This window comes from Papio anubis, chromosome 7 (genome assembly GCF_008728515.1).
Source record: "Papio anubis isolate 15944 chromosome 7, Panubis1.0, whole genome shotgun sequence".
NCBI lineage: Eukaryota > Metazoa > Chordata > Mammalia > Primates > Cercopithecidae > Papio > Papio anubis.
The window spans coordinates 34,107,484-34,122,188 of record NC_044982.1 but is presented as its reverse complement, the minus strand read 5'-3'; the positions used below and the strand labels follow the sequence as shown (position 1 = coordinate 34,122,188).

The 14,705-nt window shown below is 50.5% G+C and overlaps 1 protein-coding gene across 18 annotated transcripts in view; it reads left to right on the top strand.

Moving 5' to 3' along the window:
* Positions 1-14,705, top strand: part of RGS6 (regulator of G protein signaling 6) — a 629,077-nt gene that overhangs the window by 599,854 nt on the left and 14,518 nt on the right. For 7 of the 18 annotated variants that reach the window (XM_031668021.1, XM_017961323.3, XM_017961320.3 and 4 more), the window contains exon 17: positions 2,415-2,468. The exons of 4 other annotated variants lie outside the window; for them this stretch is intronic. In XM_031668021.1, the coding sequence (XP_031523881.1) occupies positions 2,415-2,468 (54 nt within the window). Of the gene's footprint in view, positions 1-2,414; positions 6,317-14,705 lie in introns of those variants that run through there. 7 more of the 18 variants (XR_004184869.1, XM_031668025.1, XM_031668027.1 and 4 more) reach the window with 2 other exon arrangements.

Here is a 14,705-nt window from a genome sequence, read left to right as displayed (position 1 = left end):
ATGCCCATTTTTTCTAAGAACTAGAGGAAAGAAAAGTTACAGGAATTTTTGATAACTCCAGCCCAGATCTCATGGGTGAAGGTCAAAGTAAGTTTTTCTTATTTTCTGTGGCTCAAGACACCTGACCTGATCACAATTTGGTGACTTTCTAAGGCTCTGTCAGTTTGACCAATCTGGGCCTGTCTACACAGCTTGAAGAAGAGAAGCTAGAGGCCATTCATTCTCCTTGTGGGTTTGAACACAAAGGAAAAATGCACCCCAAACCCTGCAGATCTGTGTGCAGACCCTGTGGTTGCAGATCCTCCCTTCCAAGAAGAAAGCCTCTCAGAGGAGGTCATTCGAGTGAGGAAGGAACTGGCAACCTGTCTGGGAAAAGTTCCTTAGAATTATCCTCCCAGCTCCCGGAGTAAGGGATGTTCTTGAGACAGAAAGCCCTTGCAGATACCAACAACATCTCAACACCGAGTTGTTTCCCAAAACAGTGACAAAATGTGCTTCCTCCTCCTATTTCTTCCTGAGAGTCTCCACGTGTGGATCTGATTTGTAACTCGGCACTTTCAGGTAGGCCTAGAGTATTCTTCCAATTTCAGGGACGGGTTCACCGTATCCAGGTCATAAAAGGTATGTGAGATTCGCAATCTCCAGTGGAGAGAGGGAATATGAATCGGCCTCACTTTTCTGCTGAGAACTGACCTGGACGGAGTCTTGAGGCACAGCCTTCTGACCCTTCATCCCTAATTCAGCCTCTTTTCTAATATTTTCAAAATAAATGGTAGTCACACCGAAGAACCAGGTTCTCAGGGCGTAGGTGAGCTGAGTCCTGAGGGCTACTCTAGGAAACTTCAGTACCAATGATGATGGTTTTCCAGGCAGCTCAATGGCCAGTGCAAGGCAGAGGAGCCCAAGTGAGCCAGACCAGTGGCCACCCTCTGTGAGCCAGAGGACAAGAATGATAGGCCGAGAATGACAGCTGCAGGGCCCAGGACTGGCGTGACTTGAGCCAAGTGTATGCCACCCAGGCTGGCCACAGGGTTCAAGCTGAGTCCTGCCATCCCCAGAATAGACTTGGTACCCGGGGCCAAGCATGAGTCCTTCCATTCCTAGTGCAAGAAGAAAGCCCAGCCCAACTCTGTGGTGGCATGTCATTTGTGTTTATTTTCCTTCTGCAACCTCCTGTCTGTCTTCCGGCAGCTGGCTGAGCTGACAAGGGGCCCAGCTCCAAGGAAGCCCCCCGACTTCATCCACACAGGCGGCTGCCTTTGGCCTGTCCCCTCTGCTTTCAGCACAGTCCGCACACCCACAGACACCAGGCTGCCTCTTCAGCTCCCTCATTTCAGTTATTTGCTGGGTGTATGTGTGTGTCTATGTGAGTGTGTGCACTCTCTGAACTTCTCAGCCTCGGGCTCAGGACCCTGGAATGGGCTCCAGGATATACTAGCAGGTATTTGGGCGGTCATTCTACTCTACCGGAACCCCTGCAGGTAGGAAATGTGGGGTGAAGGGAAGGTCAGGAGCACCCCATACCTCTCTTCCTCCTGTAGTAGAAGGAGGCTAGGCCTGGAAGGACATTCGAGGGCTTTGCCTCTCCTCACCCCTGTTCTGGGCACCCCAGCTAAGAGTTCCCCATGATGGTTTCTGAGCTTCCTCTAGCCTGTTGTATGTACATCTTGGCAGGTGTTAGGTCACCTTTTGGATACTGAGAAAACATTTTCTGTTTCTCAGAACAATCCCCATGTTATTGTCTTCTGAGACCCTAGACCCTTTGTCCATGGCAAAGGCTATGAGTAGACCCTCCTTGCTCTAAGGACACAGAACGATGGTCACTAGGAAGTCACTGAAGTTAGCAATCTTTCTGGCCGCCTCTGGGCAGGGGAATCTCGAGAGAGAAAACAGTCCTAAGGCAGATTCATGGATGAGTAGATGACTTCACTTCCCCAGCAGCCACTTCCTGACATCCCTCTCACACCCCGCTGGCCCTCAGAGCTAGTCTGTTCTGTGTCAGGACTTGGGGCCCCCAGCCCCAGGACTCCTGCCTGTGGGCACAGCAGGTTGAAAGCAGCAAGCAAGCTGCTCAAACCCACCGACTGTGGTCCTGTGCAAAGTCGTGATGGTTCTGATCCAAGCCCCGCAAGCACAATTCATGGCCCCTGGAGAAGCAAAGCCCCGTCTCTGCTCGCTGCTCCAAGGAGGTGACAGCATTTCCCGTGGGCTTCTGTCTTCTGTCTCTCCCACTGACTCTTCCGACAGCTCTGGCTGCTTCTCTTTTCCCACTTTTCACCCCATTTTGCTTTGGTTTTTGTTACTCTTTAGCTGCGGCTGCTGCTGTTTGGAAACCACGTGTAAGCTGAAGATTTTTTTTTTCTGTATTTTTCTCCCTACCTTTTTTTTTGTTTTTGTTTTTGTTTTTCCTAAAGCCAGAAAGTGAGCAAGGTCGTAGAACTTCCCTAGAAAAGTTCACTCGCAGTGTGGTAAGTTCAGTCGGTTTTCTTCCCTCAACTTTTCTTTTGATTTTGGTTTTGGTTTTTTCTTTCTTCTTTCTTTCTTTTTTTCCCCCTTTGGTGGTTGTTTCCTTTGGGGTGGGAGGGAGTCCAGTGCTTTCTCCCTTGACTCAGCCCTTTTCTTTTCTTTTGCGAGTGTCTGCAGCTTCTCTTCTAGGGATGAAAATGCAAAAAGAGCAAGCGGCTCCCTCTGCAGAAGGTGCACACTTGATTGCCCAGCCTCAGGCCTGGGCATTTTGATCTTCTGTTTAGGGCTTTGAGGAGGAGGGACTCTGCTGCCCTCGGGGCTGTGCGGTTTGTGCATCTTCTGCAGCAGCCCAGGGAGAAGCCATCGAACTATACCGTGAAATAAATTGGCTCAGAACCGTAGCTCATCGAAAAAAAAAAAAAAAGCCAAATTTCCCTCTGTGAACCCTGGCAGTCACGCCGGTGTAGGTCGTGAGCTAATGTTGCTGTGTAGGTGGCTTTTGCTGTGTGCAGAAAGCGGCTGTGCTGCATGGGTCCTGGTGATGTGGCCTAGCTGGCGTGTGTGTTAGTTGCCTCTGCATGAATCCCTTCCAGCCCCCATCAGCCTCATGTGCACAGTGTGACAGGGAGAGGAGGGAAGTAGCTGAATCCCTGCGGCGTCCTGGGTACTCCCCTGGGGGGGGTGGGGAGGGGGGCAAGGTCCTACCGGCCTCCTCAGGCCTTGATTCTGACAGGCTGGGTAAAGATGGGCTTCAGATTCCTACAGGTTCATGGTATGCCCCATCTAGAGAGTGGTAGAGCTCCCCACAGTGGCACATAAAGACAGCCGTGGCAACAGGCGGGAGTGGGGAGTCCGTGGCTCTTCCCTGGGGTGCATGGCTGAGACTCTCAACCATGGTTTGTAGAACAACACAGGCCAATCCCCTCTTTCGATGCTGGTTGCCCCAAGATTTGAATGTCGAGCTCAGTGCACAAGAAATACTCAATCCCACTGAATCGTGGGGCCGTCCTATCACATGAACATCAAACCAGAGGGAACCAAGATAGCAACCAGGGAGCAGGGGTCCCACGCAGGGAATAGGCCACATTCCCTTCCCAAAGGGTGGCAGCCCATTGATACTGACTTGCCTTTGTTCCACCTCTGTTGAAGAGGAAAATCCTTGTAAAACCTGACTACTGTGTGACTGGTATACATATTTCATCCTTTCAAGAAAAAGTCTAAGGATCCTGGGTTGAAAGCAACCTAGTCATTTACCTGTCATAGCTAGATGCATTTTAAGTGCATTTAAACATTATCTTGAATTTGCTACATGTAAACATCAAATAACTCTAGTAGGTGGCAATTAAACATCGGTATTCATCCCTTCCGTTCCTCAGTCTTCCCTCTCTGTGGCCTTTCCTCATGAGAAATCAGAACGTGCAGAACACAAGGCCTGTCGGTGCCTCGTCTGTCTTCATGGCTGGTTTGCCATGGCCATGTGGCTCCGCACACCAAGAAGCTGTCAAGGGCTGTCAGAGGCAAGGCCTCTGGGACCTCCTTCGCTCCACGATGGCCTGAGAGAAGGTAGTGGGATCCCATCTCTCTCTGTCTCTTTTGAGGCCTGGTTACTATGCGGGTAGAGGATGTTTAGGGATTTTGCTGACAAGCCAAGAGTGCTTGTGGCTCTCAGGTACAAACTGTAAGCAGAGCCCTGACAGCCCCCCGGGAGCTCTTCAGGGTGACCATGCAGGCCGCGGGTGCGAGAGATGAAGCCTGGTACTTGGACAAAACGTCCAGATATCTGCAGGCTGTTTTTCCAGAGAAGTATCAGGAAAGGCAAGAATGGTCTCGCCGAAGCTCTGTGAGGAGCGTTTATTGATTTCCCTTCATCCCAGAAGTGGTGTTGGCTTGGGGGTTCTCCAAGGTCTGTCAGCAAAGCATTTGGAACAAGAAACCACCACGACACCCCTAAGTGTCTGAAGTGCACACATGGGAGAGCTTCCAGAGAGAGTTTCAGGGCAAGCTGAAGGAGAAAAGTATCCGAAGCTCCTGAGGGTATGGATAAAAGGCCCAAACTGGAGGAAAAAAAAAAAAAAAAAAAAAAAAAAAAAAAAACCTGAGTTCCTAAATTCTTTGCTGTTCTGTTATGAACAAGAGACTGTAATAGGTGATGCATTCAGAATTTGGGGTTCCAGTGGTGGAGATGTATTGCCATCCATCCATGCTCTTCATGCTCTTGGGGTGACACTATACCCCAACAAGATATGGCTAAGTTTGGGGATGTGGCCCATGGCTATAGAAGTTTGGGGATATGACCCATGTGTTGGCTCTCAGATTACTTAAGGCTGGAACCCAGGAATCTGGTCTCAACAGCCCAGTGGTCTCATCAAACAGAACTAACTGACCAACCACTATGCCTTGCAATTTGATAGCCATTCTCTGAATACCATATGCATTAAGTACTTGATTTCTCTAAGAGAAGATCTACGTGAATGTTTTATCTGCTGTATACTGCAAACTATAAAACTAAATGGAGGGCTAGTTCAATAGCATTCCCGTGTTGCTGGAAAAGACGTGTAGAACATGACCCACGTCATGGGGCTAATAATGGAAATTGGGGAGTGAAGCGGGGCAGCTCATGGACCAAGGACCAAAGACATGAGGCCAATTGCCATTTAGGATTAATTGATGGCAAAAAAAAAAAAAAAGTTGATCCAGGTGATTGGATAGCTCATTCAGCTGGAGGCTTGTCAAGACTGAATCTGAATTCAGAATTTCTCCCCAGAACATGCCAATGTCCTTTCTTTTCTTGGTAGAAGAGAAGCACTTGGAAAAAACAAATTGTTCTTTCCAAGTCTTATGTCATGCCATGACATAGAGGGATTATCTGTTAGGACCACACATGCCCCCTTTTCCATGAGATCCTAAGGAGACATTTAATATGGTTCATGGAAGCTTTTAGGGCCATGTTAGTCTGGGTGCCGAAGGGGCCTGGCACTCCCCAGTCAATAGTGAAAGTGCTGTGTGAGCTTCTGTTTCCAATGCAAGCTTCATTCTAGGTCACTCAGGACTTGGATATACAAAGCAAATGTCTGGGGATGCTGTACTAAGCATTCTGTCATTTTGCAGACTGAGACCACAAACCCTGCTTATTTGATAAGGTAGGCCCAGGTTCTGAACTAAACATGACTAAAGTCCACAGCAGGATGCAACTAGCCTACAATGCACGTTCATCCAAAATGGAAAACAAGACTCCCTCTGGTAGGCCCAGCCCCACAGACGCCCAGCTGGCCAGGCAAAACACAGGCTGGGTTTCAGCCCCTGTTGATCCTCACCTGCCCTTGTGCAGTGAATAACCCACACCACTGTACATGACTGCCCTTGTCCAAGGAGCCTCAGTTTCAGAAAGAGCCAAAACACATAGCAGCTTCTCCAGGGCACCCCATACATGGCCTCAGGTCATGTGATTTGGAGCCTGTCTCTGCCTAATCCTGCTCACGGGGAAGCTTCCTTTCACAGTGGCTGTCACATCTGAAAACCACAGTAGGAGAACTCTGGCTAGTCACTATGGGTTGCCTTTGCTTCACCTTCCAGCTCTTCTTCAGATTCTTTGATGGGAAGTCTCAATCGTTACTGACCAAGGAGAGGAGGTGCCTTCTCTCACTGAAGGCTCTTTCCTGTTGCTTGGTGATAACCAGCCTGCCACTCTCTGCTGTCTTCCTGGTTTTGCAGTTGACAGAGGACAATGGGAGCATGAAGGTGGCCAGAGCTAAAACGTTCACCCTCCCACTGCTTCTTGAGACAGAGTCTCACTCTCCCAGGTTGGAGTGCAGTGGCACAATGTTGGCTCACTGCAACCTCCGCCTCCTGGGTTAAAGCAATTCTCCTGCCTCAGCCTCCTGAGTAGCTGGGATTACAGGCACGCACCACCACGCCCAGCGAATTTTTGTACTTTTAGTAGAGACAGGATTTCACCATATTGGTCAGGCTGGTCTCAAACTCCTGACCTCAAGTGATCCACCTGCCTCGGCCTCCCAAAGTGCTGGGATTACAGGCATGAACCACCACGCCCGACCCCCTGCTCTCTCTTAAGTGTGCTTGTTCCTTCAGCTTCCACAGAGTCTACCACAGTGGGGTGGGGGCCTCACCACAGAGGGCCTGGCTCTGACACAGAGGACCAGGAGCATGCGTGGCAGGGAGAGGGGGAGAGAGGAAATGGGGCACTTAGCTAAGCCACAGGAGCAGCTCCTTTTTTGAGATACTGGCTGAAGCCATCTGGTGAGAACTCCAACCTGGAGAGGAGAAGCTGGAGAAAGTCCTTTGCTCCTCATGTCTAGTTCCACAGAAAAAGCCACAGAGGGTGATAGCACTGAAGTTAGGAGAAAATGGCAACCCCAAGTGAGGCTGGTGTCGGCCACCCTGGGTACCTTTGGGCACTCAGTTGAAACCTCACCTGCCCTCTTAAGAGCTTCATCAGCTCCAGCCTTGGGCTCCAGAGATAGAAAATGGGGTTGCTGGTGCCAGAGCAAGCACTGGAGGCTACGGAGGAGAGGGGAGAGGAGGACCAGGCGTTCATCCACCTCCTAAGAGAGCATCGAAGTTTAGCTTTGCCAAGGTGCTCCTTGGAATTGCAGCAGGAAGGGCCGGAAGCTGCAGAAGGCTTGGCACGTGATGGGTGGCATCTCTGCGACAGGCTTTCCTGTCCTGCCTGCCAAGGAATGCAGCAGGCAAGTCAGATGGGGAGCGGGAAGCTCTGGGAGCCAGCTGCCACTCAGCCTCCCTCGCCCCCTCCTTCCCTCCCCCTCTTCCTTCCCCTGCCAAAAGCCAAGGAGAGCTAATGAGAGCCAAGAAGTCAACAGCTCAACCACCCCCCTCCAGGCAGCTCTGTAGACAGAAACCCCCAGCTCCAGGCCCAGGTGCTGACCGGAAGTGGAGGGCTGAGGCTCTTGGCAGGGGAGGGAGAAGGCAGACAACCAGGGCAGTCAGCCAAGCAGCAGGAGCAGCTCCTGCCCCGGGGAGGACGATGCTGTTTCCCCCTCCTCCTCCAGGTTTCATGGGGAACAGCCTTGCACCCTGGTGGAATGAGTTCCCAGATACCTAGACTCAGCAGAGTCCCCAGAGGGCTTTGACCTCAGTTGAAATCTTTCCATGCCTCTGGCAAAGGCCAGTTGGCTAAAAATCTTTCCAAAGGGTTAGTTTTTATTGCAAACAGTCCTTGGACTCCTTTGGGACCACTGGGTCACAGACATTAGTGCCAGCCTCTCCCATCTCAGAGTGCTGAGATCCAGCTGCAGTGAAACCCTGGCCCCGGCTGGAGCTGGAGGGAGACTTCCATCGAAGTGTTTGGGAAGGAAAGCACGGAAACCTGCCTCTCTCGAGCAGCAAGTGCATGTCCTGGGACTCTGAGACACCTCAGCAGCCCCCCTGCAGACTGGCTCCTGCTTCCAACCTCAGCTTGCTAGCTATGTGACCTCAATCAAATCACTAGCCCTCTCTGAGCCCTGGTTTTCTCCTCTGAAGTGACCTGGACTAGGTCATCTCAATGGTCCCTTCCAGCTAGGGGTGTTCTCCGGGTCTGTGCTTCCCTCTGTCCTGAGATTTCTGAGTTATGTGACTCATTCCTTAGAATGGGAGAGGAGCTGCCTTCCTGCCCAGTTAGTTACCTGATTCAGAAGTGCCTGCCAGCCTGTGAGGCTGGGAAATAAACCGTGGATAGCGTTGAGTTGGGTGTATTTACAAAGCCTGGACATGCACTGGCAGGAGAACTGAGTGCCCTGAGCTCCCCACACCTACACCATAGGCCCTGCTCAGTTATTCAGGGTTCACTCATCCATGGTGAGTTGCTGGAGGGTCAGGGAGGACTCACAGAGAACAGGGTGAGTGCCCTACACCCTTCAGGCTTGCTAGTTCTGCAGTCCCCGCCCTTCTGGTCTGGATGCCCAGCTGTGTGTGTGTCAGGTGGGGTCAGCTGGACAGAAAGGTGGACACCAGGGTCGGTGTTGCCACATCACTGCATGCACTGTGGGGTCTCAGGGGCCTGATGGGTATAGAAAGGGATGAAATGTGAGCACTTGGGAATCTCAGCACACTCTGCTGCTCACCTGCTACCAGGCTTTCCGGTTCCCTGGGGAACCCCGGGTCAGCTTGTCACTGTCCTCTTTTAGAGATGGGAAATAAGAGTATGAGAGACAGTGTTATCCTGTTTACAATCAGTGGTGAAGTCTGTGGTTAAGACCAGGTTACAACTCCTCTATGCTTCGCTTTTTATCTTGGCTCTGTGTGAAATTAGGAAAAGCGTATTTACTGTTATAGTTTTGTAGCTGGAAAATGAAAATATAAAAGTATTTTTTATAAACTATAAAATGTAAAACAACAGGCTCAGCATGGCTGGTGGGTGCAGAGAAGACACAGTGACAAAGTGGCTCCTCATGGGGTTGACAGGGAGGAGTCTTGAGACTTTTATCAAAAAGGGCCACAAGTTGGTTGTCAGTTTTGAGACACTGGGCGCTAGACCCCGACATTTCCCTTGGAAGGAGGAACCCCCAGCTGTTCCCGCTGATGGTCCAACCTGTCCGCCAAAAGCAGCCAAAATGCCCTCCCCACGGAGTGCCCGCGTGGAGAAAAACCCCACTGGTGACTCTCCTTATGGACATGTGGGGCAATCAGGGCCCAGTGGGGGCAGCTGCTTCTGGCTTTCCCTGGCCAGCCCTCCCTCGCCCCCCGCCCAGGCCCTCTCCTGCCTTCCCCAGACCCCAATGTGCCAAGCAGTCAAGTGAAAATCAAATCCTCTGAGGCAGAAAGACACAGCTGTGTGTTTACAGCCACTGATTCAGATCCAAATCGCGTACCCTGCCAGTCTCTAGCAAGGCAGGCTGGGGGCAAAGTGTGTGGATGCCAAGCAGGGATCTATTCTGGGAGGTGACCTGCAGGCGTTCTCCATGGCGGTGCCTTCCTCCCACCCCCTCTCAGGAAAGGCGTTCTCGCTTTACGAGCGGCTGATGGGGTTGTGGGGTTTTGGCATGCTGCTTGTCACTTGTGCAGTCAGACCCCAGTGCCATCCTCGCGCAGCCACGTGGGAACTGTGTGGGCTCCCACCTGCCTGGTGAGAAGGCAGAGAGTGGAGTGCAGGGCCCCCCACAGGATAAACAGCGGGAAGGCCGACCACTCAGAAGACAGGATGCCCGCCTCTGCCTAGGACAGAGTCTGCCTCAGTCCTGTCCAGGGAGCAGCGGCACTGCAGCAGAAGGGCCCAGAGAGAGAGCATCCAATGGCAGGTGTCTGACAAGGGGACAGCACTGCCAATGTCAAGGTCAAGGAGAGGAGACCTTACTCTGCCTGTGGTCCAGACTGGAAAGTTCAAAGAGAAGTCAGAGAGCTTCAAATCTGAGAACCTCACAGGCTAAGAAGTAAGAACCCCCCACAACCCGCCACCATGGAAGTCCCCCCAAAACGAGCTCCTGGTGGAAGCAACTGGGGATGCTTCGCCTTTATAAAATAGTTAATGAGTGTCCTGGGTTTGAGTTATTAGGAAAGCGTGGCATTTTGGAAGGAGGCCAGGATACCTGTCCATAGGTAGGAATAACCTGTAAGATGTTGCCCTCCCGGCCAGGTGCGGTGGCTCACGCCTGTATTCCCAGCACTTTGGGAGGCTGAGGCGGGCAGATCACGAGGTCAGGAGATCAAGACCATCCTGGCTAATACAGTGAAACCCCGTCTCTACTAAAAGTACGAAAAATTAACCTGGCGTGGTGGCAGGCGCCTGTAGTCCCAGCTACTCAGGAGGCTAAGGCAGGAGATTGGTGTGAACCCCAGAGGCAGAGCTTGCAGTGAGCCAAGATCGTGCCACTGCACTCCAGCCTGGGCGACAGAGTGAGACTCTGTCTCAAAAACAAAAACAAAAACAAAATGTCCTCCCGCAGTGTGGCTAAATGGGACACTGTAGCGGGCAGGGAGGGGTGCTTAGAAGGACTGAGAGCAGTGGGACGTTTAGTTTTGTCATGTTTGCTCAAAGGTGGATGAGAGAAAGACCCTTGGGTGTTTGCTTAGTGGCTTCCCAATGCGTGGGAAGGTGAGACGGGGTTGGAAGCATGGAGCCACCAGCGGTTCTTCCATGCCCCCTAATCATGGCCACATCCTCTCAGCCTGAGCAACAGCACCATGGCCACAAATGGGAATGGGCTTCGTTGGTGTAATATTTGGCAGATTCTCTCCACACACCCCGCCCCCCCATGGCAGTCTGGCTTACCGTAGAAGGGTAACCTTAAAAAATACATTCCCCGCTCCAGAGAATACTCATATGTGGCCTGTTAGCAGCACAATAAGGTTGAAAGCAAAGTCCATTCCTTCCTCCCTCCCCCTGCTCACCTCCACTTCCCTGTTTGCCCCTATGTAGGTGAAGTGAGTATATTCAGCACCTTCATGGCAGGTGAGAGGGTGTATTAATCCGTCTACGTCCTCTGGAAAGGCAGTCTTTGAGGGGGCCACAAGGGTTCAGCCATGGCCCATCCAATATCCTTTTTGATGACTTGGATGAAGAGACAAACATTCCAACCACATTCAAAGATCCAGACCTGCAAAGTGTGGCTCATCTGGTAGATAACGGAATTATATTTGGAAAGCATTTCCTGCAGGATGATGGGTCAAAAACAGATAGCATTTTACCAGATCATATTTGTGTGTGTTTTTTTTTTTTTTTAATTTGGTTTCCCAACTACAGGATGGCATTTGTAGCCTTTCCTAAAAATCAAGTGGGAAAAAAAAAAAAAAAAAAAAAAAAGTTCTTGGGTTGTAATTGACTCCAAGCCTCGTGTAAGCAAGTGCTTTCCAAAGGCAGCTTTAGGCTCTGTAACAAAAGTGGGATGGTCAGAGAAAGGAAAAGTGTTCCATTGCTTTTTGTTGCTCTAAGCAATATGAAGTCTTGGTTCTAAGCCCCCACATTATCTGCAACTTTAACATCTAGAGACAATTCAGAGAGAAGAACCTAGAGAGAGAAGGTGACCCTGGAAGCCATGTCGGAGGAGGCTGGAGTAAAAATGTCTAGCCTTCCAGCACACTTGATGGCCACCTGAGCTCTCTTTGCATTTGTCTTCAAGAGTGGACATTTCTGGATTGCTCCAGAGAGCAAGGCTAGAACAAATGGCTAGAAGATAGAAAGAAGATATTAAAAACATTCTAACAATAACAAAATATTCCAACAATAGACTATGTCCCCTCCAAGGGCAATGAGCTCCCTGCCTAGGCGTTTAGAAGCTGAATGGCCAAGGACAGTGCAGAGTAGGTTTCTACACCGGATCCCATGATCTTTTGCAAGCAGAATTCTATGCTACCCCAAATACTTGTTAAATGGACCTGACTGCATTTCATTCTGTGGTTTATAAATAAGTCGTGGAAAAGGAGAATGAATTATAGGGAAGGAGTTTGCTGAGATCGGAGGAGAGGGATCCAAAAGACTCAGACTAGATTCTACCTTGAGGGAGAAAAAGCCACAGGATGACACACTCAAAGCAAGAGAAACTGTCAGGAAGGTGAATTACTGCCCTTCACATGTCATCCTTGCCTTTTTTTTTTTTTTTTTTTTGTCATTTGCTGCTACAGCAGCTGGGCTCTGGGCAACAGGGCTCTCTTCCCCCGAATGTCTGAAAGGAGGTCAGCAAGTGGAGGACATAGGCACTCGCTGGCACAGGGCACTGGCGGCCATCGTGCAGTGAGCCCCAGCACAGCCAGGGTGGCCATGTGCGTGGGACGTCCTGGCCTGAGGTTGAAGAAAGCTCGTCCTGTCATAGTTCCCATCCGGAAAGGGTGTTGTGTTGAAAGCAAAAAGGATCATAAAGTCACTTGCCTTTTACCCAATGCCAGTTCTAGATTCCAGGAAAATGAGCTGACATCAAAAACACCTCAGCCGGCCGGGCATGGTGGCTCACATCTGTAATCTCAGCACTTTGGGAGGCTGAGACAGGCAGATCACCTGAGGTCAAGAGTTCAAGACCAGCCTGGCCAGCATGGTGAAACCCCATCTCTACTAAAACTACAAAAACGAGCCGGGTATGGTGGTGCATGCTTGTAGTCCCAGCTACTCAGGAGGCTGAGGCAGGAGAATCACTAGAACCAGGGAGGTGGAGGTTGCAGTAAGTCAAGCTTGTACCACCTCACTCCAGCCTAGGCGACAGAGCAAAACTCCATCCCCCCCGCAAAAAAACAAACAAACAAAAAACCACCTCAGCCTGGCCAAGAGCAGGGCATACCCCCAGAGGTCTCAGACTGAGGAGAAACTGTGCCCCCACCCTGGCTTCCCTCCTCTGGGGCGCTGCCGAGGGGACTTGTCCTCAGCCTAGCTCAGGGAAAGGGAAGAGTTCCCATGTCACATTCTTTCCAGCTGTCCTAAGAACCACCCCGATTGCCAAGGACTCTCCCTCCTCTCTTGGGCTTCACCAGGGCTGCTTTCAACTCATCGTGGGATTGTGTAATTATGGTGATTACAGCTTGTGACTTTTTTCCTCTGTTCATCTTTTGCTTTCAAATTCTTTGAGGCCTCTCATTAAACATGGCGATCCTGGTAAAGTCAGCAAAGTTTTAATAAGACACTTTTTACAGCTAAAGAAAGCCCAGTCAGGGTTGATTGCTACTATGTTCTCTCAGATACTCCATTAAAAGTCTATCAGGCGCAGTTAGTGCCTGGGTATAAGAGGTGGGGGAGAAGGAGGGCAGGGAGGCAGAGCAGACCTGTACTTAGTGACAGGGCTGGAGAACCATTCCACACCATGCCCCTGGCCTTTTTCGTTTGCACCAAGCACCAAGTGCATCTGAGCCCCCATGCCTAATAGGAAAAGGCAGACTGTCAAGCAAGGACCAAAAGCCTGGCCTTAACATCATAGCACATTACACTGGGAAATGGAGATGGAGCATCCAAGACAACACTCAACCCAACCTTGTAATCTGCAGCAAAAGTAGTGGGGGAATTCTGATACATGCTCTGTCCTGGTTAATACTGGAAGATTCTGAGGCATCCATAATGCTAAATAATTAACGGAGACAATCACTAGCCTTTGTGAGTCATCACGATCCGGTGATCTTACACCTGGTGGAGGTTTCCTTGGTAATGATTCAGCTTCACATCTCATTCTTGGCTAGCCTTTAATCATGGCTTGCTTGCTTTCTTTTTGTTGTTTTGATTTGGTTTGGTTTTTGGTGGGGTTTTTTTGTTTATTTGTTTGTTTTTGAGACAGAGCCTCACTTTGTTGCCCAGGCTGAGTGCAGTGGCGCGATCTCAGCTCACTGCAACCTCCACCTCCCAGGTTTAAGCGATTCTCCTGCCTCAGCCTCCTGAGTAGCTGGAATTACAGGCCTGCACCATCACATTCAGCTAATTTTTGTACTCTTAGTAGAGACGGAATTTCACCATGTTGGCGAGGCTAGTCTCGAACTCCTGGCCTCAAGTGATCTGCCCACCTCAGCCTTCCAAAGTGTGGAGTTACAGGTGTGAGCCACCGTGCCCAGCTTGTAGCTTTCTTGAATAGTTATCAGAGCTGTAGGACTTCATGAGAAGGACCATCAAGGAGTGTGGGTTGTGTGTGTGAGCCCCGTGACCCACCCTTCAGCAGATTCATCCAGGTTCCCCTCATTTCTATATTCCCTGGGGACTGCACAGATGACCGCATAGTGAAGTGCATCTTGCTCCAGCAGGACTGTGTTTCTGAGAGGCCCCCGATTGGCTGCTCGTGGCTGACAGGCCCGCACCAGCCAGACTGCCTTTTACCCCACAGGTAGCCAGTTACCTCACTACCTGTGTCTCAAAAGAGCAAGGAGCTGGACTGTGACTGAGCAGCACCAGCCACCTGGAGTTACATGTCAAAAACCTGGCAGGGACATTTCCCCCAACTGCATTCCCATCCACTACTGAAGGTGACCTGCTTGTGTGACCCCTTGAGAACAATGTCCCTTTAGTACCCACCAAAATGCAGAGAAGCAAGCTAAGTTCGAGACAGGCAACTCCAGCCGAATCCCTTTTTCTCCACCTGACTTTATACGACCCTGTCATTATACATTATACGACATTATACGACGCAAGTCACTTGTGTGTCCGATGGGTACAACAAAGCCCACTGCACAGGGTAGATGTTGGCATTCAGTGAGGATGTGATAGCAAGAGCTGCCATTTATTAGGAGCTCACACTCACAGTGTTGTACTGTGTCATGCTGGCTTTGCCTGGGGTGGACTTTGGTTTTACTTCAGCTCCATCACTTAGCTGTTTGAATTGCACAGC